The sequence below is a fragment of the Chenopodium album genome, chromosome 22 (assembly GCF_948465745.1).
Source record: "Chenopodium album chromosome 22, dcCheAlbu1.1, whole genome shotgun sequence".
In the NCBI taxonomy this organism is placed as follows: domain Eukaryota; kingdom Viridiplantae; phylum Streptophyta; class Magnoliopsida; order Caryophyllales; family Amaranthaceae; genus Chenopodium; species Chenopodium album.
The window spans coordinates 5797832-5823444 of NC_137855.1; the positions used below are offsets into that span (position 1 = coordinate 5797832).

General features: G+C 34.3%; 2 protein-coding genes and 1 pseudogene across 4 annotated transcripts; 2 read left to right on the plus strand and 1 right to left on the minus strand.

Moving 5' to 3' along the window:
- The first annotated feature begins 11484 nt into the window (after window positions 1-11484).
- Window positions 11485-13804, plus strand: LOC145606294 (4,5-DOPA dioxygenase extradiol pseudogene; annotated as a pseudogene). Its single transcript, XR_014105235.1, has 3 exons — window positions 11485-11742; window positions 12880-13256; window positions 13594-13804. The product of XR_014105235.1 is annotated as a 4,5-DOPA dioxygenase extradiol pseudogene (transcript).
- A 912-nt stretch (window positions 13805-14716) lies between these two features.
- LOC145605273 (membralin-like protein At1g60995) lies at window positions 14717-23026 on the plus strand. 2 transcript variants are annotated; one of them, XM_081661322.1, is made up of 15 exons: window positions 14717-15249; window positions 16003-16065; window positions 16178-16606; window positions 17439-17520; window positions 18382-18440; window positions 18629-18685; window positions 18808-18902; window positions 19329-19408; window positions 19844-19927; window positions 20105-20221; window positions 21009-21094; window positions 21195-21301; window positions 21442-21533; window positions 21615-21691; window positions 22168-23026. In XM_081661322.1, exons 1-15 carry the CDS (start codon window positions 15097-15099, stop codon window positions 22669-22671), a joined length of 2085 nt encoding a protein of 694 aa, XP_081517448.1. In that variant the 5' UTR covers window positions 14717-15096; the 3' UTR covers window positions 22672-23026. The 2 variants fall into 2 exon arrangements, with proteins under 2 accessions (XP_081517448.1, XP_081517449.1); XM_081661323.1 differs by lacking the exon at window positions 18382-18440 and having other exon boundaries at window positions 14720-15249; window positions 18624-18685.
- A 680-nt stretch (window positions 23027-23706) lies between these two features.
- Window positions 23707-24426, minus strand: LOC145606295 (zinc-finger homeodomain protein 4-like). The gene has a single exon (XM_081662312.1). The coding sequence runs from the start codon at window positions 24424-24426 to the stop codon at window positions 23707-23709; it is 720 nt and encodes a 239-aa protein (XP_081518438.1).
- Between the last annotated feature and the right edge of the window lie 1187 nt (window positions 24427-25613).

Genomic DNA, 25613 nt, shown 5'->3' on the forward strand with positions numbered 1-25613 from the left:
CATCTCTTATCACATTTCCTAGGTCACTGTCTTCATATAACTTTGGGTCTTTGAGCATCTTTGTCAAGGCATCAACATCAGTTTCAAGTTCCAGAAATTTGATCCTCTTATCCCAAGCTGTAAGCAAGCCTTCTCTTATAGCCAATAACTCTGCAGAGGCTGCTGTTAGAGCATTGTACTTCATAGCAAAACCAGTGAGCCAGAGACCTTTTTCACATCTGATAACACCACCTCCTCCTGCATTATCAGCACTCATCCAAGAACCATCTGTATTTAATTTATGATATCCCTTGTGAGGAGGAGCCCACATCCTAGAAGCTTGATTGGAAGAAGAGCATGGTCTATCCAAATTTTCCTGGTGTAATTTCAAACAAAGATAATCATCCACAATAAATTTGTTAAAAGTAGATTGCACAAAACACATTTTTTGCTCAAAGATTGCAGTATTTCTAGTTTGCCAAATGTGCCAAATACAAACTGAAAAAATTATTTTCCAAGAAGAAGAGCAAGAGAAATTGAAAGCAAGCCAATCTGAGAAATTTGAGTTGTAAAAACTACTTAAATCAATATTTAAATGGCTGAATTTCTCAAAAACAAGACACCAAAGAGCTGAAGTATTTGGACAGTCCCTAAAAATGTGTATAGTGTCTTCCAAAGGAAATTCACATCTCATACACATTGGATCAAAGAAAGGAATTTTGTTTTGAAGAATAGATCCTACAGGGAGAATATCTCTCACTAAGTTCCAAAGAAGCATTTTGTATTTGTAAGGAACATTAATTTTCCACATGTTCTTCCAAGAAAAGTTAGAGAGAAAAGAAGTGTTTAGGTTATTTTGAGGGAGGGTAGAGTTGTATGCTGTTTTAATGGTGAAAATTCCTATTTTATCAAGAATCCATTGCAACCTATCAGCAACCTTAACAATCTTAGGAAGAGGGGAAGCTAAAATAAGGGAACAAATATGATTGGGAATAATATTTTTAACATTGTCAAGATACCATTCATTATTCCTAATAATATTAGAAACCCTCCAATGTCCACGGGAATTAGGAATATGAATATTAGGGATAAGATACAAAGGACAATCACCAATCCAATGGTGATACCAAAGAGAGGTATCTTCACCATCACCTATGTTGATTTTTATTCCCTTCTTTAGAATATCCCTACCAGCTAAAATATCTTTCCAAATAATAGAATCAGTTGGTTTAACAGTATAATCCATAAAATTAGAATAGGTAAGATACTTGTTCCGCAAGATTTTGACCCATAACTTATCTGGTTGAGTTAAAATTTTCCAACCTAATTTAGCCATAAAAGCCATATTCCATCTTTGAAGATCTCTAATACCCAACCCACCTTTTCCCATAGGATCACAAACCACTTTCCAATTAGTACGAGGAATATATCTAGTTCTGTCAACTCTATTCCATAAAAAAAATTTACACTTTTTTTTGAAGATCACTAAGCACATTTTTAGGAATAACATTAGTTTGCATGACATAAACCGGATAAGAATTAAGAACAGATTTAATAAGGGTACATCTTCCGGCCATATTTAATAACTTAGCCTGCCACCCCTTGATTTTAGAGCAAGTTTTATCAAGCAAGGAAAAGTAATCAAGATGATTTAAACGTTTGTGAGAGATGATAACACCCAAGTATTTACCAAAATTAGTAGTATTTGTTATATTACAAAAGTCACATATAGACTTCCTAACATTGTAATTCATCTTCCTAGGGAAGACAACAGATGATTTCTGGATATTAATAGATAAACCCGAAATGCATTTAAAATTATGAAGAACTTCCATAATAACCTTTATATTATCACATGAAGCTTTCCCAAAAAGGAAGACATCATCGGCATAAAAAAGGTGAGAAATATTTATGTCCTTAGCAATCTTTAAAGGTTTCCAAGTACCATCATTAATTTTATCTTGTATCATACAAGAAAGACGATCAAGACATAATTAAAACAAAAATATAGGGAGAGAGAGGATCACCTTGTCTTATTCCTCTTGATGGGGAAAAAGATTCAGTGATTTCTCCATTCCAAAGAAGAGAAATCTTTGGGGTGCAAATGCAAATAAGAATTAGGTTGACAATATTAGAAGGAATATTAATACTAAGAAGGGTATCCTTAATAAAACTCCATTCTAAACTATCAAAAGCCTTAGAGAGATCAATTTTTAAAGCCATTAGGTTAGCTTTTTTAGAAGCTTTGTTAAAATGGTGAGCAACTTCTTTGATAATGATAATATTTTCCTCAATGGACCTATTAGGGATAAAACTAGACTGGAAAGGACTAATTAGATCATTCATTATAGGCTTTAGTCTATTGGAAATACATTTAGTAATAAGCTTGTAAATAGAATTACAAAGACCTATGGGTCTAAAGTCCTTCATAGTCATGGGGCAATCAGTTTTAGGGATAAGAGAAATAAAAGAATCATTGATAGAAACAGGAACAGAACCATTAATGAAGCAATCTGAGATAAAAGAAGTAATAGAAGATCCAATAGAAGACCAATGTTTTTGCAGAAAAATGGGCTGGATCCCATCAGGTCTAGGAGATTTGATGGGATCCATTTGATTTAAACCAAGCCTAATTTCCTCAGCAGAAGAAGGAGCAGCAAACTCAGAACTAGAACATACAGAAATAGATTTAGGGTAATGATAAGAGGCCATAAGATTAGAATCAGAGACATTTAAAGTGCTAGTAAAAATGTTGATAAAATAATCTCTAGCCATATTTTTCAAAATATTTAAATCTGTAATCCAAGTTCCATCATTGTTCTGCAAAGTTAAAACCTTCTGATAAGTCTATTATATATATATTTTATTCCCCGTCCCATGGTCATATTTGTGCTTATTTGAGCTCTACGGAGCTATTTTTATTACTAATATACGTTTTTTAGTGTTTTTGTAGAGTTTGTTTTATTTTGTAGGAATTTGCAGATTTATGATAATTCCCGAGCTTATTTAAGCCACTACAAAAATATTAGAGACGGAGCGTATTTTATGACCATATATTTTAAGCCCAAGGCCGAGTTAGAGAAATCTAATCCGGTGATTAAGGGCTTGATACGAGTAAAGGTCCAAGATTTCACAAGTTATTATATCACGGACCAAACAAGTGAATGAATTTGGGCTAATGAGCTCTAAAAGACCAAGTCCAAGAACAAAAGGGAGGTAGAGCTATGAAGCCCAGCTCGCAGCTCAAGCTAACCGGGCCCGATCGGGAGAGGCCAGGCCCGGTCGGGCAGAGATCAGCGCAGGCTCATTTTGATTTGGGCTTAATGTTTACTCTTATTCTCGCTTCTGAGTATTTTTCCTAGTTGGAGTTTTGTTGGGAATAGGAAACTAATAGTTGGTGGTTGACTTTTATTTATAAAAGGAGTAGTAGTATTAGTATTGGGGGGGTTTTTTTTACGGAGGTTTCCTTAGTTTAGTTTTAGGTTCATTAATTAGTTTTAGTTTTCTTTTCATTAGTTTAGTTTTGTTTTTGTTTTTATTAATTTTAATTTAGTTTTCTTTTCTCTTTCTCTCTCTAACTTTTCTCTCTCTCCTCTTAATTAAACTCTTAGTATTATTTTCTCTCTTGTTTCTCTCTCTACAACTCTTGGTTTAATTTTAGTTATTTATTTTCTTTCTTCTATCATGTCTTCTTTTATTGCTTTGATTAGTTTAGATTTAATTATGCTTGAGTAGTTCTCTTTCTAGGGTTTGTGGGGATCCATGAATAATATGAAGGGGTAATTTATTGTTGTTAATTATCAATGCTTAATTGATTTCCTATTGATTGATTTAATGCTCTGTGACTAGATTAGGCCTGATCTTTTATGCATGAGTTTGACAATATTGATTCGAGATTCGAGAGATGAGAATTGATGTTTAGGTCTAGATTTAATAGGCAGGTTAATCTATAAATGGTTAAGTCGAGATTCGAGAGATGAGATTTAATACCGGTAGATTAATTCTGTGATTGTAATACGTAGCGAAAGCCCTTTATAATCTGGTTAATTGATGCATTGATGCATTGATTATTATATTTTACCCTGGAATATTGTTTATTGGTGAACCTATGCCCTAGACCTTTTAATATTTAATTTCTCCCTACTTTATTTTCCCTACTCATATTCTCCGTAGTATAGTCTTTAATTACAACAACATTGGTTAACTTAATAATTTAGATTAAATTAATTAATTAGGAGTAGAAAGACCAGTTTCCCTGAGGATTCGACCCTACTTCCCTATCTACTTTAGTTAGAGGACTTAGGTAATTACTTTTGATTAGGGGATACGACTTTACCCTGTCACCTTCCCCCTAGTTTTTTTTAATATTAGCAAGTAAATGAAAATACTTTGTATTGCAATCAACATTTTTCCTCCAATCCAGACCAGCTTTTTGAGCATATATAATTCTTTCTATTTTATAAATATGATTTAATTCAAAAAGCAACTCTTTTTCCAAATTAACAAGAAAGTTTGAATAATTTTTAGAAAGGGCAATTTGGATTCCATCAATTCTAGCAATCAATCTTCTTTTTTTATTCATAATATTTCCAAATACATGATGATTCCAACTTTTTATATTATGCAAAAACTCATCCCTGCCTTTAACAAAGTCTAAAGCATGCAGATCCCAATTTCTAACAAAAAAGTCATGAAAATCAGGATGTTCTAACCACGCAGCTTTACATCTAAAAGGATAAGGACCTCCTTTTCTATTATCAAAAATAGTAATTAAGATAGGTGCATGATCAGAATAAGTACGAGCTAAGTGAGATACCTGAGTGTTTGGATAAGTATTCAGCCAGTTCGGATTGCCTAGAGCCCTGTCCAAGCGTTCTTGAATTAGTTCTAGCCCTTCTCTAGCATTATGCCACGTAAATGGGTTACCAGAGAACCCCAAGTCAACTAGGCAAGCAGCCTCAGCAAGTTTGTTCAAGTCAGAACACTGATTTTGCTTAAATTTCAAACCTCCTGACTTTTCAGTAGGATTTGTGACCTCGTTTAAATCTCCTAAAAATAACCACGGGGTATTATCAGGAGGGAGGGAAGCCTGTAATTCATTCCAAAGACGATGCCTTTCAGCAGGGGAGGAAGGCGCATGAACAGCTGTAAGAAGAACCTCCTTGCTGTCAGGAGAGAACTTGAAAAGGGCGTGAAAATAGTTTCTAGTATGACCTTCAACATAGTCTACCAATTCAATATTGTTGTTGTACATGAGCCAAATACCACCCCTCAGACCATTAGATTTGATGAATTCACATTTATCAAAGCCAAGTAGTTTGGAAACAGTAGTACAACGATCACCATCACTCTTACTTTCAAGGATAATGAAAATGCTCGGTTTGTGAGCAACAATAACATCCCATGCATGTGGGATAAACTCATTTCTGCAAGCACCTCTAACATTCCACATAACAACTTTCATATTTAAATCAGGAAATTCCGGAGGAGAAGAACCATTACAAAACAGGGGATCGAATTTATCCCAATCCGACCAAGTCATCTGTCGGTCCATCATTACAATGTCGTGGATTTTGAGGGGGAGGACCATTGAATCCAATTCCCTGATCGTGTTGACTGTTTCCCAAAAGTTTACCTCGACTTGGAGACCTAGAACGCCCTTTTTGATCAAGAATATTTTCATATGGTGTTCGGGGTTTTCTAGATCTTGTTCTATGTTTTTCGATGAAAGAAGGGTTATTTGGGGGTTGAGAGGAGGTGGGATTAGATCGTGTTTCTGGTAATTCGGCCAAGCCACCTGCTGTTGGTACCAAGGGCGTAGGGTTTGATGATTGTGAGACGGTGGAGATGAAGATGGTTGGGGAGGAGGTTGAGATAATTGAGCAGCCATTACCTTGGTAATTTGAAGAAGAGTATTGTGCATCATTTCGATCTTGGCTGGGTTGGGTGGTGACTCGATCGACAACCATAGCAGAGGCGTCGTCGAAGGGAGGGTCGGAGTTGCTAAAGGTGGAGTTTGTACTAAATCCCTGATCTGAGCTGGAGTCATTCGGTTGTTGAAAGGGAACTGATTCGACAGGGGAGGTGGGTGAGGGAATGGAGTGAATGGCATCCTCATTGAAAGAGGTTGTGCCGGAGTAATCGGGGGGATGGGGCTGGTTGTCACTGCGGGAATTGAGAGGTGTAGTGATGACTGTGGTTGTTGTCGCGGTGGTGTGTTTCGATTGATGCTTATCGATCGCCGCGGAGGGCGAATTGGGGTTAACTTGGATTTGTTCTTCTCCATTGGGGGTGTTTGTTTCTGTGTTTGAAATGTTCTCTGAGTTTGTATTGCTCAAAATTGGGTTTAAAATAGGAGAATTGGAAGGGTTTGCATGGTTTGCCATTGTTGATGCCGAGTTGTTCATTGCCAAATGGCAAAAAGTGTCTTTTGAGAGGGAGGAAGGAGATGAAGGGGAAGCGTGTGTAGAAGGTAAGTTGATAGAAGAAGTTTTGTGATTTTCTGAATCTTTTCCAAGATTATTCTCATCATTGCCCCTCATTAAAATATTATCTAAAATTTTATTGGGTGGAAAATTGGTGGTGGGATCCAAAACAGCAAAGGAGTTTTTTGTTGCTGAGGGTTGAATTTCTTTGGGTGTAGAAACATTATTTTTTTTTAGAGGTAGAATTGGGCTTAGAGGGTTGGATGGGCTGTGAAATTTGTTTGGGCTTTGAAATTAGAGTTTGAGGTAAGTTGTTTTTCTTTTGTTGGGTTTTATTTTGCAAATTCTTTCTTTTGTTGGAAACTATAGTCCATGGACCATATTCAGAATTTGAGTGGGAAGCATTGACCCTTGAAACCTGGGTGTTGGAAGTTGATGGAGTATCCACACTAACCTCATTGATATTTGGTAAAGGGTTTATTATAATATTTTTTCCTCTATTATTGTTGCTAATACTTTCAATCTCACCTTTTTGTTGGGTGCATTTTTCTTTGCTATGACCAATTTTTCCACATAGAAAACATACATTGGATGTTTTCATACTCTATTGCTTGCCAAGAGTTACCCACCCAAACACTAGTAACTAAGGAAGCAGTGAGATCAATATCAAGGCAAACTCTTGCATACCTTGCTCTGGTTAAATGATCTGTAGCATAATCCACCCTCAAAGGATTCCCTGCTAATTTAGCAATTTCAAATAGAGCATTTATTTATTATAATACTCAACTGGCAACTCCGGAAATCTAATCCAAACAGTCATCCTGTCAAAAGGATTCATGGATGGTCTGAAATTTGGCTTCCACTTTGTGAGCATCAAATAGTGATCAAGAATAAACCATGGACCCCCAAGAAGAGCCCTTTCATAATCATCAATGATTGAGAACTGAAAGAGGTAGACATCCTTACCAAGGTCAATAACTTCTAGAGTACCTTTAGGCCTCCACATAGCCCTAACACGTTGTGTTATAAAAGATGGTCGAATTGAAATACCCAAGCATTTTCCCATTAGAGTTAACTTCCATGGTTGTCTCAGTTTTTCCAAAGTTTCCTTTGGAAAAGACACACCCTTAGATGGATCTGGAGAAGTAAAAACATCATCTTCCCATTCAGTAGAAGTGATGACAATTTTCCTAGCCTCTGAGAACCACTGTGATGAAGCTTGAACAGCTTGTCTGAAAGACTTGTTTTTTTCATGCTCAATAGGCAAAATAGTTTATTCTGTGTTAACATTATGATCAACCATATTGGTATCCATAATACGAACAATTTCCGGATTGGTAACTATATTACCATCAGGATCAGCTGAGTCAACTTGCATGGTTGAGATAGTTAACAAAGAGTGATCATTGGAAGAGATGTTGTTGTTAGAAGCATCATCCATGGAGAAGGAAATTAAAACTTGCTAACCAAAAAATAAACTAAGAAAGAGAAGGAGAGAACAGGACAGGGCTAAAGAGAACTCGAACACTGAATACCTGTAAAAAGAAAAACAATTTGAGGAGAAAGCAATCTAAAACTCTAACTAAAGTTCCCAAGGCCACCTTGCTTAAGCAAGGAGGGAATTCCTTGATGACCCTCGAGAGAGAAAAAGAAAGCTAGAGAGAGAAGTCATTTTTTTTTTTACTACATGAATAACATGATAACATAGTAACCATGTTAAGTTGTGGTCAAGTTGATCTTGATATTAATATAATCTCATAGTAACCATGTTAATATGAGATTATATTAATATCAAGATCAACTTGACCACAAATTTTTGTAGGTAAATACGCAGTACTCCGTGTAATTCATCGCACAATACACTAAGGCTCCGTTCACTTCACCTTATTTTTGCTGAATTGAAATTATTTTCACTGAGACAAATTATATATGCTGAACTTAAATTATTTTTACTGAATTTAAATTAATTTTACTGAATTGAAATTATTTTTGTTGAACTGAAATTATTTTTACTAATTTTCTATTATAATTATTCTTTAGAAAACTGAATATTAATAAACTGAATTTATTTTTTATTGAACTGAAATTATTTTCACTTAATATTAATTTTGTAAGGTGAAGTGAACAGGGCCTAATTACTCCTTCCGTGTTTTAATAAGTGTTACACTTCTTTTTTTTTGACAAAAAAATGCATTTAAATATTATATCTCTCTCCTCTCATGATCCTCACCTAAACCCATTACTAATTTTTTTATTATATCTTTCCTCTAACATTCATTACTTTTTAATAAACTTTTTTTTTTTGAAGGGGTACTTTTTAATAAACTATTAACCCCGCTATCTTTCTTTTACAATTTTATAATACTTCAATCACCCCACTTACATCTTATTTTATCTAAGTCAATTAAATTACCTAAAATTATGTGCTGGTCAAAGTGTAACACTTATTAAAAATACGGAGAGAGTAAGCTAGAAATGACATACATTCAGCCAGGAATGACATTTTAAAATTAAAACTTAAACGAGTATTAGATTATTGTTAAAGTGTATCACCACATGTTATTGTCCTACATTGGTTTAAGATGAGAGAGTTAATCACTTTATAAGGCTAAGGGGCTACTCCTCCGATTGCCATATGGTTTTGGGATGGAACCTCCTTTGATCTTGTGAAGTGAACTCTCTCTTAGTTTGTGGGTGCAGCCCAGACCCGCGTTTATCAATTACTTTAAGTAAAAGTATTGTGTAGAACAGACTCACGTGAGTCCGATTATGAAACAGAAAAATATCTAATTCCTGACTAAAATGATTTTTATTCATGACTAAAAATATCTAATTCCGTTTTCAAAAAAAAAAAAAATCTAATTCCTGACGAAAATTAACTTATTCCTGACCAACAAAATCTTAAATCTGATTAAAAAAAAAAATTACTTAATGTTTTTTTCGGGTTTTAATTGTCAGAAATTAGATTATAATAGTCAGATATTAGATTATAATAATTAGATTTTAGATTGTAATAGAAATTAGATTATATTTATGAGGTATTAGATTAAATGTGTTAGAAATTACATTATAATAGTCAAATATATATTGATATATAAGTATCAGATATTAGACAATATTGATCATACTAAAAAGATGAAAACAATAGCTGGAGAACAAAACTAGAAATGAGCACGGAGCACGGAACCCGAGATCAAATTTGCAGGAAGGAAAAAAACAGCTAATGGAACCCATTACCACACCAATTTCAATGACAATATACATAATCACCACACAAATTAAAATCATCCCAGTAAACTAAGTACTTGTATAACATTATACATACAGTAGCCCTCAAACATGATGCAAATATAAAGCAACAGTAATTTCAAAAGACAAATTAGTACTCCAACAACAAGCCTCGAGACTTGAAATGAACAAATTTTTAGCCCAGCAACAAAAGAGAAGGGAATGAAAAACTGAGAAGCGACGTAACAACACTGAGAATATCCTTGGTTATTTCCCGCAAAGAACTGAGCCTTAGAGGTAGGAATTCGTGTCTTTCATTGATGGGTTGTTTGGGTTTGAATTTGGGTTGTTGGGTTTTCTTGATGACGGAAAAGGGCATGAAACGATGGGGGCGAAGGTGGTGGTGTTGGTGGTCGAGATGCCGGAGATGACTATGAAATGGGAGGGGATGGGTGTGTGCATTATAATTCGGACGGACTCACGTGAAACGGTCTCACACAAAACCTTCTCTTACTTTGATTATAAACTTATTTATTTGCTAAAAAAAAAAAAAAAAAAAAAAACTTTATGATCAAACGAAAAGGTTATTAAATTGGCTTCAATATATATGTAAATATGTAATTGGAGGATTGTGGGAGTAGTTAAATTGTGTAGCAATTTGGCAATGTCATTCCACATGAAACGCATCGATACCTATAAAATTGATAAAATAATAACAATAATCTATATTATTATTAAAACTCCAAGGTAAGGAGTGTCAATTTTTTTGTTTTATTTCGCCACATCATTTTTTGTAACATATAAACTTGCCACATAAGCAATTCATGTTAATGATGTTTCAATTATTAGTAAAAAAAAAAAAAAAGTTTTTTCTTCCAATTCAAAGTTTGTAACCGACATTATTTATAATGGTCTTAATTATTTGTCTTAATGAATAATTATATTATATCATTATTGAATTGCTTGAATTGGAGCAATTTGTAAAGATTGTACTCGATGATCAATTGTGAATCAATTGGAATTCTACAACTGAATAATGAATGGGTGAGTAATTAATGAGTAATTAGCCACAAATTATAATTGTTGGAAACGATTCACTTACCCTGGCCTCTTGGAACAAGTTTTGTAGGTGAGTATTTTGATATTTTATTTGTATACAAATACAACATAAAAATTTGATATATCCTATGTATATCAATGCAATTAAATAGTTATTGTTTTATATTTATTCACTTAGAGGTCTGTTGACATTTACTGAATTGAACTGAACTTGGAGCTGAACTGAACTAAACTAAACTAAACTGAATATTTTATGAGCTAAGTGAAGGAAATTATGAGCTGAACTGAACTGAACTAAAAATAAGCTGAAGTGAACAGGCCCTTAATTATAAAGATTGTTAAATATTAACCTTATAAATTTAGTTTTTATCAAACTTATAAAATTATAATGAAACGGGGCATCGCCCGCGCCAATAACTAGTTATCTCATAATAACCCATATTAACTTCTTCGTCACTATTTTACTTTGCAAGTTCTATACCCGTATTGTTAATTACTACGTATATTGTAATATTGTAAATTAGTTACGAGCCTTAATTATTTCTTAGTTTATAATCCGTTGACTCCTAATTTGTAGCTGGCAATATTCCTTCCTAGGAGATTGTCTAATGAACAAGCAATAGTGCTATACTAACAAGAGTTAAAAAATCTATAATATCAAAAGGTGAGCTCATATATACTTCGTATGTTATGTAATTATCATCTTCTTCATATTATATCTCATGATTTTCAACCAAATCCAAAATTCTCCAACCTTTCTATTTTAAATTCGGCAAAAAAAAAAAAAAAAAAAATGACAACAGTAAGCGCTGAAAAAATAAAGCAGACGTTTTACTTATCTCATGGACCACCGACGCTTCCTATCGAGGATTCACTACCTCTCAAGCATTTTTTAAAGAGTTGGAGACACAAAATCTTTGATCAAAATCCCAAATTTATCCTTATCGTTTCTGCTCACTGGGACACTAATGAACCTACTGTTAATGCTGTTGATGTTTGTGATACCATCTATGATTTTGATGGCTTTCCTGCTCCTCTTGATCTCTATAAGGTACTTTCTCTCCTGAAACGAACTCGCTATTTTTTTTGGAAAAGAAAAGAAAAATATGGCTTCCTATGTTTGGATTTAAAATTTAAATGAAATTTGATAGGAAATGAAGGGAAATGGAAAAAAAACTCCCTTCACAAAATCTTCCCTTTAATTTTATTTCTTCGCAAAACTGGAGGAATTTGAGAGAAAAGAAAGAAATTAAATATATCAAGCAATCGATTCTTTTCTTTTCCCTTCCTTTACTAATATAAATAAACCAAACATTAGATGATACAATTTCTTTTCTTTTTTTTATCTTCCTTTGATTTCCCTTCTCTTCCTTTTCTTTATTATTTCCTTTACTAATATAGTAATATTGAACCAAACAAAGCCTAACTTGTAACTTTTAGAAGTTTTGGACTAGTAAGCATTATATAGTTCATTAGACATATATTTCAAAATTTCAGATTTCTTTGCTCAGCTCCATTATAATTCAATTAATTAAGCTAGTAATTTAAGTCATATTCAATTAAGTTCAAGATCAATTCATCAACTTTCTATAGTAGTTGTTGACTACTTGTCATAACTCGTAAGACTCGTTTAATGAACAAACTATTACAATGTATCTAGAAACTAGTAGCTTGAAATAATCTTACATGATTTATATTAAAAATGTTTTTTTTTTTTTTTAAAAAAAAAAAAATAGGGAAATGTTTATATGCAGTTTAGTACATCATTACCCCTTAAATAATAATATTGGCTGGAATGTTTATCTTCTTTCCTTGTTCCAATAATACAATTACAAGTACGTACCCTTCTCCAAAAGTTATTGTTTTGGTTTGTTTAGAACACACTCATACAAGGGTTAGTTTAATTTGGTGAGATTTAATTTGATAAGACTTATGACTTTGCGGTGTAACATTCACCCAATTGCTATTCAAATATAAGCAATTGGATCTATCGGATTTTATATAGTACAACTACGTACCTACATTAATTTGTAATTCGATTATTATGTAAGTATACATACTACGCAATTTATAATATAAATAATGTCGTGTGAATTGGAATTTTGTCCTTACGAAAATAATGAAAGGCATTATGCTAGTGTTAATAACATCAACATCCTTATTCCTTACGGGTTCATTCACATTACAGCTCAAGTATCCTGCTCCTGGGGCTCCAGATTTGGCAAAGCGAGTGCAAGAGCTTCTAACAACCTCTGGAATCAATCGCGTGCACATAGACAAGGAACGAGGGCTTGATCATGGTGCGTGGGTGCCTCTGATGCTCATGTACCCTGAAGCTAACATCCCTGTTTGTCAGCTCTCAATTCAAATGAACAAGGATGCTACATACCACTATAACTTGGGCCGAGCATTGGCTCCTCTTAAGGAGGAAGGTGTTCTCATCATTGGTTCTGGAACCACCGTACATAACTTGAGTGACCTAAGGTGGGATGCTAAAGATCAAGAAGTCATTCCATGGGCCGGCGAATTTGATAAGTGGCTTGAAGAAGCTTTGCTCAATGAAAGGTAAATTTTGATATAAAAGTTTTGATTTATTAATAAAGATATGAGATGACTAGCTTGAGTTAGCAAAGCTTGCATTGATCCAAACTTGATTTCAAATTAATAGTTCATCTTCGTTGATTGAGACAATACGTGCAAGAAGCCAGGAATGGTCCATTTTGAAAAAGATATCCTATATAAAATTATTTCATAGCTTAATTATACAGGGTTAGAATAGTGTGACAGTTAATTTCGAACATATTAGAGAGTATTTTTGCACATTCATACCTCATTTGGCAAGTTTTGCACATTGCATGATCCTGTTCATGATTTTACCTAGCTCCTTTAATAATACATCCAGGCATGAAGAGGTGAATAACTACTTACAAAAGGCGCCTTATGCAACAACAGCGCATCCAACGCCTGATCATTTTTACCCACTGCATGTAGCCATGGGTGCTGCTGGAGAAAATACGAAAGCGGAGCTCATACACCGCACCTGGAGCCTCGGTACCCTATCGTATTCCTCCTACAAGTTTACCACCCCCAACTAGGCAACTAAGTCTATTTCGTAATGTGTAGTACTCAATTCTCACATTTCATTTTCAGATGTATTATAGCTTAGTCAATTTTCAATGACCAGTGCAGATTTTTCTCTATCTGGTACAAAGTTGTCTAACATATACTGTCATCTGTAAGGTTGGGCATGTTCTGTCATTGAAGCTTAGTAAACAAATCAAGCTTATGTAAACAACACGCTATAAAATACAATTTGGGCAACTGTAAAGTGTGATTATTGTTATATACCATACCCCATTTGACAGGTTTTTTTTTTTTTTTTTTTGGGGTGTGAATATTAGATAAAGTAACTAAAATTTTAATTAAATTAAGTTTAATTATGATAAGAGGTAATGTTTTGTTTTTTTTTTTTTTTTTTTTTTTGCTAATCACTTTTTCAAAGAGCATGTTAATGAAAGAATGACGTGTATTGTGCAAGTATCAATAGCGCTCTATCAATTTTTTTTATTGCAATATTTGAGGTAACGGTTTAAATGCCTTGATTGTGAATTTAACTTTAGAAAACAATTTTATTAAATTTGTAACAAGACATCAATTTTTTTTTAAAAAAAAAATCACGAAAACAATCCATGTATAAATAAAAATGTATTTCTTTAAACTTTTAATAACAAGTTTCCAAACCATTAAACCTCTATGGCTCTATGACTCTATTATTATACAATTATCATACTTCGTATTTTTTAAAAAGTAAAATACTACGGAGTAATAGTTTAACATTAGGAGTAACTTTTATATGTGGTTAGCTACATTTCCTTTACAAATTTAAAGATTGATTGATTTGCTTAACGATAAACACAGCTAGTATTGACAGAAGAATTTGTAATAGGTAAAGAACAAACGATATTTTATTACTCTGTATTACCTATTACGGAATATTTTATTACAGTATTACGGAATAAAAATAATTTATGGTCAATCTGAATTTTTTTATTTTTATTTTTTTTGAAACACAATCTGAAATTGTAATCTCGTGCAATTCGTGGGCTTACCCGCCACGCAATCAACATTCCGAGGTCAGACTTCCCCTCTTTTTCCTCTCTTTCATTCTCTTCTGATTTCTCAACTCTCAGATTCTTTTTCCTTTTTTTTTTTTTAATTTTTTTTTTTAAAACCCCTTGATTCTCTCCCAATTTTCCTCCTCAATTTTCTCTCTCCTCCATTGTTGATCACAAATCAACCTTCATCTTCCGATGATTTTAGGGCTACAACCTTCCTCCGATTGATGCTAACCCTAGCTCATAATTGAGCAACAATTTGGGGAAAAATTGATTGAATTTTCTGTAAAATGGATCCTGAACAAACGTTTATTAGGGTTCAGGAGAGGTTTTCGCAGATGATTACGCTTAGAATTCGAACTGCTCTTGAATACTTTTATCTCTTCACCGCTATTACTTTGTTCGCTATTCTTGTTGTTATGCACGCCAATTTTGTTCAGCAGGTTGGCAAATTTCTTCATCTTTAAGCTCAATTTAATTTCCAAATTTGATTAAATTTGAACTATATGAACTGTTTGTTGAATTTTTGTAATCGGTTGTTTTAAGTAGGAATTATTTAGTAGTGTTCTGAGTTTGTTTTTCTGATTCTTTGTTTGATTTTTTATTATCTTGAATTTCTGGAAATTGAATTCAGTTTAAGTTAATGCATAATTTAACGATACAATTAAGTATTTCTTTGCTTGTTGAAGTCAATTCACCTTGTGTTGGAATGATATACTATGATATACTTCATCCGTCCGGACCGGCGGACCGTACCTAGATAATATGCCACATTTGATCAGGAGTTATTTTCTTGGAATTAAGTGAGTGAGAATACTATGACTGTTCTTCGTTGTTGAACTCGAATTGTAGCGTACTAAAGCTAGAAAGTGGCCTATTATTTCGAGACTTTTCAAATTAAATTTGGTTGATCATGTTCGGAGAGGGAGTAGTTATGAAATAGACAGGTTCTTGAGGCATCTGTTGTGCAGCAGTAGCTTATACATATAGGATTAAGAAAAGATGATACTATTGTATGTCTTTGCTGATTTGATCAAGGAAACAGCCGAACCTGAATGTGCTGGATCAAAGTTCTATTTTGGTGCTTTAAGTTGTTCAGTACGATAGGAATACATCCTTATTACCGAGTTTGAATCAAGATCTACTGGTATTCTTGATCTTGTATGTCTTTGACTTTTGAGTTTAAAATTATGCAGCCGGGCTGTTCCAGTGAACTCTCTGGAGTGCAAACAACAGAAGCACAGCTTATTTTCGTCAAGGTAATAGATATTGGTATTTTATGGTATACAACTTAATTAAAAAAAGCCATTTCTTTGATATGTTGGCAGTTTGCTTATGCCCTTGTGATGTATGCTCAAACTGGTGATGCAGATTACTGGAATTGACCTGCTAATTCAAAAAGATTCTGAACCTAATTTTGAACATATATCTCCTGGACGAATTCTTGTTGATGAACCTAGACCTAGAGAGCCAGATGCCCATGACGACGAGTTTAACTTGTTTGCCGTGAACTACTGGTTTGGTTGGATTACTTCTGGTGCTAGGAGGGGAAAATTGAACTTCAAGTTTTGGAAAAATTATTATGAATACTCTGAAACACAGCCAGAAACTATCGTTGATGGGAGGGGCTCAAAGTTAGCTGCCAATGATGGTAGAGTTGAAAGAGAGGAGCCATCTGAGACCTTTTCCATGTTTTCAAAACAATCTGCAAGAGCAGTCATCTTACACTTTTTCAGAAAGTGGCACAGACGTCTAACATTTATCTGGAAACACGGAACACGTTTGTTGGGAACTCTTTGGGTATGTGTTTGGTGAATTCTGCTGGTGCTATATATTGCTTCTTTAAATGTTACCTGGAGTTTTATTTCAGTTGGTTCCTGTGAATCTTTTTCTTGTAACATTAGCATATGACCTAAAAGCTCCATATGATGGTAATGAAAATTTGTGAGGTGTGACATACTTCATATGCCATTTCATCGAATTTTGATGAAGTCATGTTTGATAATCTGAAGCGCTGATAATAAGGTCAAAAATCTCATGCTATATGTTTGATTGTATGAACATTTAAATGAAAGCTTCATCCACCTTTGCCATGCAAATTTATGACTGAGGACTTTTAAAATATAATTTTTTTTTTCTCTGGAGCTGGAAAATTTCTACAAGTATTTGACAATTTCATATATCTAGCTTTTTTTTTTTTTTTTTTTTTTCAGTGAGCAATTGCTGAATGTATTTCTATACCTATTGCTTGATTGCATTGATTCCTTATTATTTATTAGACTCCTCAAGTTTGTATTCCGTTGTTATGTGTATAACCTTATAGCTCAATGTTTCCAGTTCTATACATACAATTATACAAGTAAAATGTAGACAGCGTATAATGTACATATCATGTATTTTGATAATAAAAAGGAAAAAAAAAAATCCATTGAATAGATCAAACCATAATTTATATTTTCTTGTAGTCATATTTTCATATTTCGTTCAGTTCTATGGCACATATATGGTTGATGGTCTTGTTCTGTACTCTTCCTGTAATTATGTATTTCAGTTTCCTTTAAATGTTTGTGTGCTGTTCTGTTTTGAGTTAAGCTTTTTTTTTTTATGTCGCTGAATTGGATTTCAAGTACAGAACATTGCAGGTATTCGCTTGAATCTTGACATTCCTAAGTGGCTGCATATTTTGCACTTGGATAGGCTCAATTTGCTTGCAGGTAGATTGATTTTTACTTCAGCTGAAATTGCCAATTCAATTTTAATTTGTATGGATAATAGTTTTTTTCAGTCATTTGACTTAAAAACATTCGATGTATAATGGGAAGGCAGAGATGTGATGTACTGATGTGAAGCCTTAGAGAACTTTTTTTTTTTTTTTCCTTTTTCTCCTCATTATCTGATATATAACACACCAATAGTGTGTCTCCCATATAGTATTTGAAGGTTGAAAACAATAAGATCATCCCCTCAAATGCATAGAATATATCACGCATAAGAGGACTCCTGGAAGGTGTTGTTCCTTAATCCCCTTTCAGAAATAAGCACTTGTATAGAGATTATAGACATGTTTCAAGAAGGGAGTCTTTTTATGTTTTCATTACTTATATTGGGAGCTACATAACGTTATCCTAGGTAAGTAAGTTGAAAATGCTGAACGCTATCGATTGAAAGTGAATGCATTTAGAGGTTGAGTATTTGTGAGAGTTGAAGTAATATCTTTTATATGGTTTGTCTTCTTGAGTTAAATGTTTGGAAAAACAGAATAGCTGTATTAGCCACTTCAATTTAACACAGAGAAAGCCATCTTAAAGAACGCATCATTAGTGTTGATTCCTTCTTATTGATTGGAATTAAATTGTAGAATTTTAGTTTTATGTTGAAAATGTACTTTAGGAATTAGTTTTCTTGTCAAATCAATGCTCTATTTCTAATTGCTCATTATTTTCCTCACGAAATTTATTTGTAGAAGTTATTACTCCATGTTGTTTATGGAAGTATATAAGGATAATACCATTCAATATTTTAAGTATAAATGCTCCAATACATTTAATAAACGTACTTTTTTGTAATCTATATAGTTCTTGAGCAATTAGCTGCCAAAGTTAGACTTCAAAAGGCGAAAATGACACATGAAACGGTGGGTGTATCATCTTATACATGTGTTTGTCATGTGTTGCTGGTCAATTTCCCTTACAGTAGCATTATATGGAATCTTAGGGGTTAGAGAAATAAAATACTAGGCTCTTAACAAATTGACTTGTTTCTTATAAAGAAGATAATTCCTGTTTGTTAAATTTCTAAGTTACTCTAACCTTCTCAGTGCAGTGGCTTGAGAGGAAAATCAAAGCATTTGAACCGTCATATCTCTATACTATGGAAAAGGTGAGTTCTGTTTCGTCTTCTTATGCACTCTCCGTTGTATTATAAATTTGGAACAAATCAGGTAGTAAGAGTTGTGGTGCCAGCTTAGTTGCTAATTTTTGTTTTCTGTTGTTTATCTTTAGGGGTATTTCTTGCTTCCTGAAGAAGCTAAATCTCGTCATAACATTTGGACTGCTAACATAAGCATATCTGCTCGGCATCCCTGCTTTGGTAACAGGTGATTACTATTCTATCTTTTTCATAGCTTCTTTATTCTCCTTACTCTTGTTCTGTTTTATTAATTTTTTATTTGCTTCAAATCCTAAGTTCTCTGCCCCATTGACTCATTGAGTGCTGAGGCCTATGTACCCCTACTCAATTGACATAATGAGCAACAGTGGATTAATTGTATCAAAATTATTATTACTTGAAAATTTACCTGTATACTGTTTCATGTGACTAAACTGCTAATATGCTATGACTTTGAATTTTATTGGACCTTGGGCTTCAAAACCAGGGTGATAAAAATTTGTTTTATCTCTTTTTTTTCCCTCCGTCTCCTTGCACCCCCCCCCCCCCCCCCTCCCTCCCTTTTCTTGATTTTTATGCTCAAATCTATTGCTATATTGTGCTCACCTGGCTTTACCAAATACTACCTTTTCAGGTGGCAACAACTTCTCATAAATAGAGTGGTGGGATATGACACTATTCTGATGAACAGTTTGCTAGATGCTCCTGGACAAGGTAGAACTCAATATACAATACCGATGTTATGTAACTGTTCAGATTTCTATAACAATGCAATAAGTAATTCCTCCTTAATACCTATGCACAATTTTAAAGGACTATTATTTGGGCATAGAGCTCATGTTTTAGCTGTGAATATCTTGAGGCAGCCTCTCCAGTCTCCACTAGTATCAAGTTGTAAACTTGTGACAGTAAAATCACCTACATCTGGATCTCGCAAATGATGGAATCTTGCTAGGTTGTTTTCAGGATGTGGCATATGTAGGTAAAAATTAATTTCACATCCATGCCAATTAATAACTAATACTCGTCCTAAAGGGTATGGGGTATGAGCATGATTTGAATGGTGCTCGTAGTATCAACTGGCACATTACTTTTCTCACAGTTTGTAGTGTTCTTAGCAGAAGTCTTTACATGCTAATCTCTCTGCAGGATACCTATATAACTATCAGACAAAGGAGTTTTACAACCTCAGTTATGCCCATGAACCGTCAAAAAGCTCTGCTACTTTTGGAGGTTTGTCTTCTGTAATAATCAAAGTCTGGTCTTGATCTATTTTCTCCTAAATCCTAGAGAACACCTAATAGCTTGGTTACATCAATTATGTTGATCCTGATATATATTTTGTGATCGTAGTTTTGTTGTTCTACTGAATATCTGTTGGTTCATATGCCTTATTTTGTTTCTATGCAGATTATCTGGTAACTAAGTGTGGGGTGCTTATGATGTCACTCTTTGTTTTCTTCACAACGACCATGTCAGTTTCATTTACATTGAGAGAGACACAAACTCGCATGCTCAAATTTACAGGTTGGTTTCCTTTCAACTTCATATACATTTAGCAAGATGTGTACATCAAATACTGGCATATGGCTCATTGTTGATTCTGGAAGCTTGCTGATCTTGAGATCTATTTCTTTTAAAAGCCATGTTACCTGTAAATGAACTACTTTTGTCATAATTGCGTCTATATTATATGGCTGGACCCTTGCCTGATCCTCCAGTCTGCAGTTTGTTAGCACTATCCATATAATTACATGCAGAGGGGGGAGGTAAAGGGAGAGGGTGGGGTTCTATATGAGATGGGACTTGGTCTTCAAGACATGAATGGGAGCTGTAGAATGTAGTAAAATTGATGGTTGCCGGTTGAAGTATGTGACAATGGCTTCACCATGGTTATGATGCTTGAAGATAGGAAGAAAAGATGACCTTTAACAATGTAAAACTGCAGCAGTTAATAAGGTCTGGAAGTCTGGACATTGATGATGTAGAGACAATCAAATTGCCTTTTGGTTATTTGAATTGATGCTTGATGGTGGGTAAGAGTGAGAAGAAAACGAACAAAGGAGGAAAAAAGGGTTGAGAGATCAGTTGCTTAGATGTGTAATTCTGTTCGGTTCCTTCACCAGAGTCCAGATATTATATTGAGCCTATTTGAAGATTGACTAGAAATCTTGATGCTAGATTGACTAGAAATTTTAAAACTTTGGGTTCAAAATTTCCACTACTGTACTTTTGGCTCTTTCCTTATTTAAGGCCCTTAGGCATGACTGACAGGTAACAATCACTTAACATTTTTTCTCCAATATGAATGCAGTGCAGCTTCAACACCATGCGCGTCATCGACTTCCAACATTCCAGCTGATATTTGTTCATGTCGTTGAGTCGCTTGTCTTTGTGCCTGTAAGGATGCTGCTTATTATAATGTACATAGAATTCTCAATCCTTGAATATGTTCATTTCTATTTGCTGCTGATGGATTTCATTTAACATTACATTGCAGATCATGATAGGCATCTTATTTTTTCTGTTTGAATTTTATGATGACCAATTACTGGCTTTCATGGTGTTGATATTGGTATGGCTGTGCGAGCTTTTTACCCTTATTAGGTAAGTCTAATGTTGTTTGCTACCAGTCTTTGTCCTTCCCTCGTAGCAAATTTTCAGGAATTCATATGCTCTATCACTTGTATTTTTCTTTACTTTATTCTGTGACCTTAACCATCTGAACTTTTTTTGGGCTTTTGTAGTGTTCGTACGCCAATATCAATGAAGTTCTTTCCACGGTTTTTCTTACTCTATTTCTTGGCGTTCCACATTTACTTCTTCTCATATGCATATGGTATGATAACCTCTATATACTTATTAATTTTCCCATATCAGCTATCTCTAGTTTTGTTTAATGCACTCTTGTTTCTTGCAGGTTTTTCATACTTGGCCTTATCTACTACTGCAGCATTTATGATGCATCTTATCCTGTATTTCTGGAACAATTTTGAGGTAAATAATTTATGATGCCTTCTGGAGCCTAGAGCAAATATGTGAACATGATGGCATAATAATCTTTGAAACCCTAATTTACTGCTCTTTGTCATAGTTATGTGCTTGTCTCTCTTAACTACTCTAACCGTTCTTTAAAAGAGTTAACGTCTGACAAAAAGTAGAGTGAAAAAGTGGGTGATTGGGCTTCAGAGCCAAATTTTGAGAACTACACATTGAATGCACGTGCCATAAAATACCAGATAGGTTGAAGGGAGCAACTAAATTTTTAACAAATTCATAGGTGTGTGTGTTGTACTAATGTGTATTCATGCAGCAATATGGCTGTATGCGCTTGGGGTTTAGGCTTAATTTCAATCTGCTATGCTTATATTGTTATATGCCTCCTAATTTCTGGTCTCTTGCATTTGTAGATGCTTCTTACTTCCATACTTGGATTTAGTTATATATAAATATATTTATTCTTTTAAATTCAGGTCCCTGCTTTACAAAGGTTTTTGCAAAGCCGTCGTTCACATATGCAGCAGCACCCAGATTTCCACATAACCTCCTCTACTCTGTTTGCCTCTACACTGCACATCACCCGGTTGAATACAAGAAATCCTGGCCCAGCCAATATGGAGGATGCTTCTGGTCCTGGGGTCTCAGTGCTTAGGCCTGGTGGTAATGTTCCAATGCCGCCTCATGCGCAGGCAGCAGTTCCCGGGCTTCAAGAACAATTGGAAAATGCAAATCAGCAAAATGAAAATATGGGGGAAGAACCTCTTCCAATCCCTGAACATGACCTTCGGCAACCAGAAGCTGGTCAAAACCCGGGAAATATGAATTCCTTTAGCTCTTTGTTGCTATGGATTCTTGGAGGAGCACCTTCTGAAAGCCTCAACTCCTTTTTTTCCATGTTTAGAGATATGAGGGATCAAACCCAGTTTTATACAGATTCTTCTAGACAGGAAAATGATAATGCCGAAAATTCTCAATAGTTGTGAAGCAGATGCAGGTGAAGGTAATATTGGCAATTGGTGAATACTGTCATAGTTTGAGCTATATCAAGATATCGATCATGTTTACAGAAGCAGAAAAGCTTCCATGGATGTCGGTTTCAAATGTAAATGAGTAGTAAACGAAAGAGAATAGGCAAGAAGAAGCTATGTTTCGTGTATGCTGAGATCGTGGTAAATTTGTCTTAGTGAGGAATTTTTGCCATGAGCAGAGGGGTTTTGTAAGAATGAGTTCCTCTCTGGTCTCAGGATCTTTTCTGTAACTATTGCTGTAAAAAGATGGTTTCTATTGTGATGCAATATTATAAATATAAGTCATTATAGATCAATATCAAAACATGGTCACTTGCTCAAAAGAATATGGTTACTTGTTCCTTTCAAAAGGGGAAAAAAAAAACAAAACAAAACAAAACAAAACAAAACAAAAAGTCTGATGGCAAATTAAAGTTACATTTTTGGATTTTTTTTTGGACTGAATTCCATAACCTGTGTTTCCGATTATACGTCAAATTTCCCCAAAATTTTCATGTTTCCCCCAATTTTCTCCACATTTCACATACTTGTATGATATATTAATTTTTGAAATAAACAAGCTGAGAATCAGTACTTTTCAATCCCCTGTTAAATTAGTTAGCATTTACGAAGATTTAATATTTAGGGCTCAAGGATTTTGAAATAGAGCATCCAAGAATTCAAAAATTCATGATTATCTGGGAACTATAACAATGTGTAAAGATTGATAACATGTGTTATACTCACTCGTACACTAACTTGTATAATTTTGAAACAATTGATATTATGAAGGAAGAAAAGCCGATAACTTGCATCATTGCACGTATACTCCCTCTGTCACTCAAACGACAAAGTCATTTTAATCTGTCTTATTTATACACAAAACATCAATATAATAATATAAAAAAGAGTGACAAGGATTCTAGATGGTAATTAAAAGAAAGAATTCTAAGCTAAGTTAGAAAGTAGAATGATTAAACTCATTAAAGAACTAAAGTAGCCTCACTAGTTTAATTTATTAGAGGAATCACTAGCATCATGATCATTAAGAGTAGAGTTATTGCCTTTCTTAACAAAAAGGTACTTGTTATTGTGCATCCAAATCTTAAGCACTCTCCTCTTGATCCCAGCCTCTTGGCAAAATTGTTGCACTAATCCTTCATCCACCCTTTGTATCTTCCAATTTGTCTTTTGAGCAAATCCCAACATTTTCTCTTTTTGTTCATTTGTAAATTTTGTCCTATGCCTCTTCTTACTCATTTTCATCCCTTCTACCATTAATTGTTCCCCATCATACTCTGATGGCATGGCCGCGGGCCCCACATTTTGACTAGGACTATTGTGGGGCCCGTGCCTCACCTTCAAGGCATTACCCTTATCTAGATGATATTCTTGTACTTGATTTTTGGTAATATCACTAGTATTACACTGATAGTGGCAATTTGGTAAATAAGTATAATTGTTGCTGCCCACCTCTACCTCCTCTTTACGGTGGAAGTTGCGGTGGCAGCTGCATGCTGAACACAGAAAAACGTCGTGGTCACCGGAGGGGGGCATAAACTCGCCACAACCATCAGTGGAGTGGGATCCAAGGGATGCTGCATGATTCTTAAGGCATTCCTTGTACACTATCATCATCTCTTTGGAATTGCTACTATTATCATATTTCTTTGTAGTTGGAATAGTGTTGTGTTCATCACCTGCTTGAGTGCTTGATTCACTCATAACTTCCTCTTCTATGCTCTAATCACAAAATATATGAATTTAATGTAATGATACTAAAGCTGGTTTTGGAAGCTGGATAATTGAACATAAAATCTGAAGAAAAAATTAATGAAAGTATGGTTTTGAATTGGATTTGTATATATATTACTTGGTAACTAACAAAAAGTACATTTAAACCTATACTATAATGTTTTATGTTGTCTTAGGTATAAATAGCTGGTATAGATGAAATAGTTTTATACGAGAGTAAGAGACTTCTTTGCTTTGCTTGTAATATTAGTTATCATTAGCATGCACTAGGTCTATAGAGGCGCAAGCATGCGCCACAACGCCAATCCTGCTTAGATTGTTTTATTTTATTTTTTCCACCGTCATTTCGTGCATAGTTAGGTCTTGTTCTTTTTACTTTAAGGACATGCTTGGATTGGGGGTAATACATTAAGGGGGTAATTAAAGTCAAACTAAGCAAAATGAATGTGAAAATAGGGAAGAAGGAGATAGTGATGGTGTAATTGTAAGAAGATTATGTAGTGATGGTATGGTGTGAGGTGAAGAAAGAGGAATCAATACCCTCATTTTGGGGGTAATAGTTACACTAGGGGGAGGGTGGGTAACTATTACCCTCATTATGAGAGTAATAATTCCTCCATCTCTCTCTTTTCCTCATGGCACAACTAGTTTATTTCATTTGTAAGCACCATGTCTCCTACAACAACACCTCTAATTACTTTTGTTTTTTCAAGTTTGACTTTTATTATCCCCTTAATGTTTTACCCCCAATCCAAACATGCCCTAAGAGATAATATTCCGTAAAACTATGTTTTAAGCAGTTTTAGGTGAAGTGTTTGGTTGAATAATGTCGAACAAAAGGTATTGAGGATACCATTACACCATTAAGCATTTGAAATCACAAATTTTAGTTATGTGTATCGTTTTGAATAACATTTTACTGACAATCTTATATAATTTTTTTGACAATCTTATATAATTACTTATACAGTTATACTAGCTAATCTTTAATACATGTTATTATTGTAGCTAGTTTAATTTCCAATCAATAAGATAGACATAATTTTTGTACAATATGTCATATAATAACTTAGTGTTCCGGGTAGCTCCGGCACAGATAATCTCCGTGGGTGGGTAAAGGTTTACCGTCCAATTGCGCACCTACACAGTCAACACAG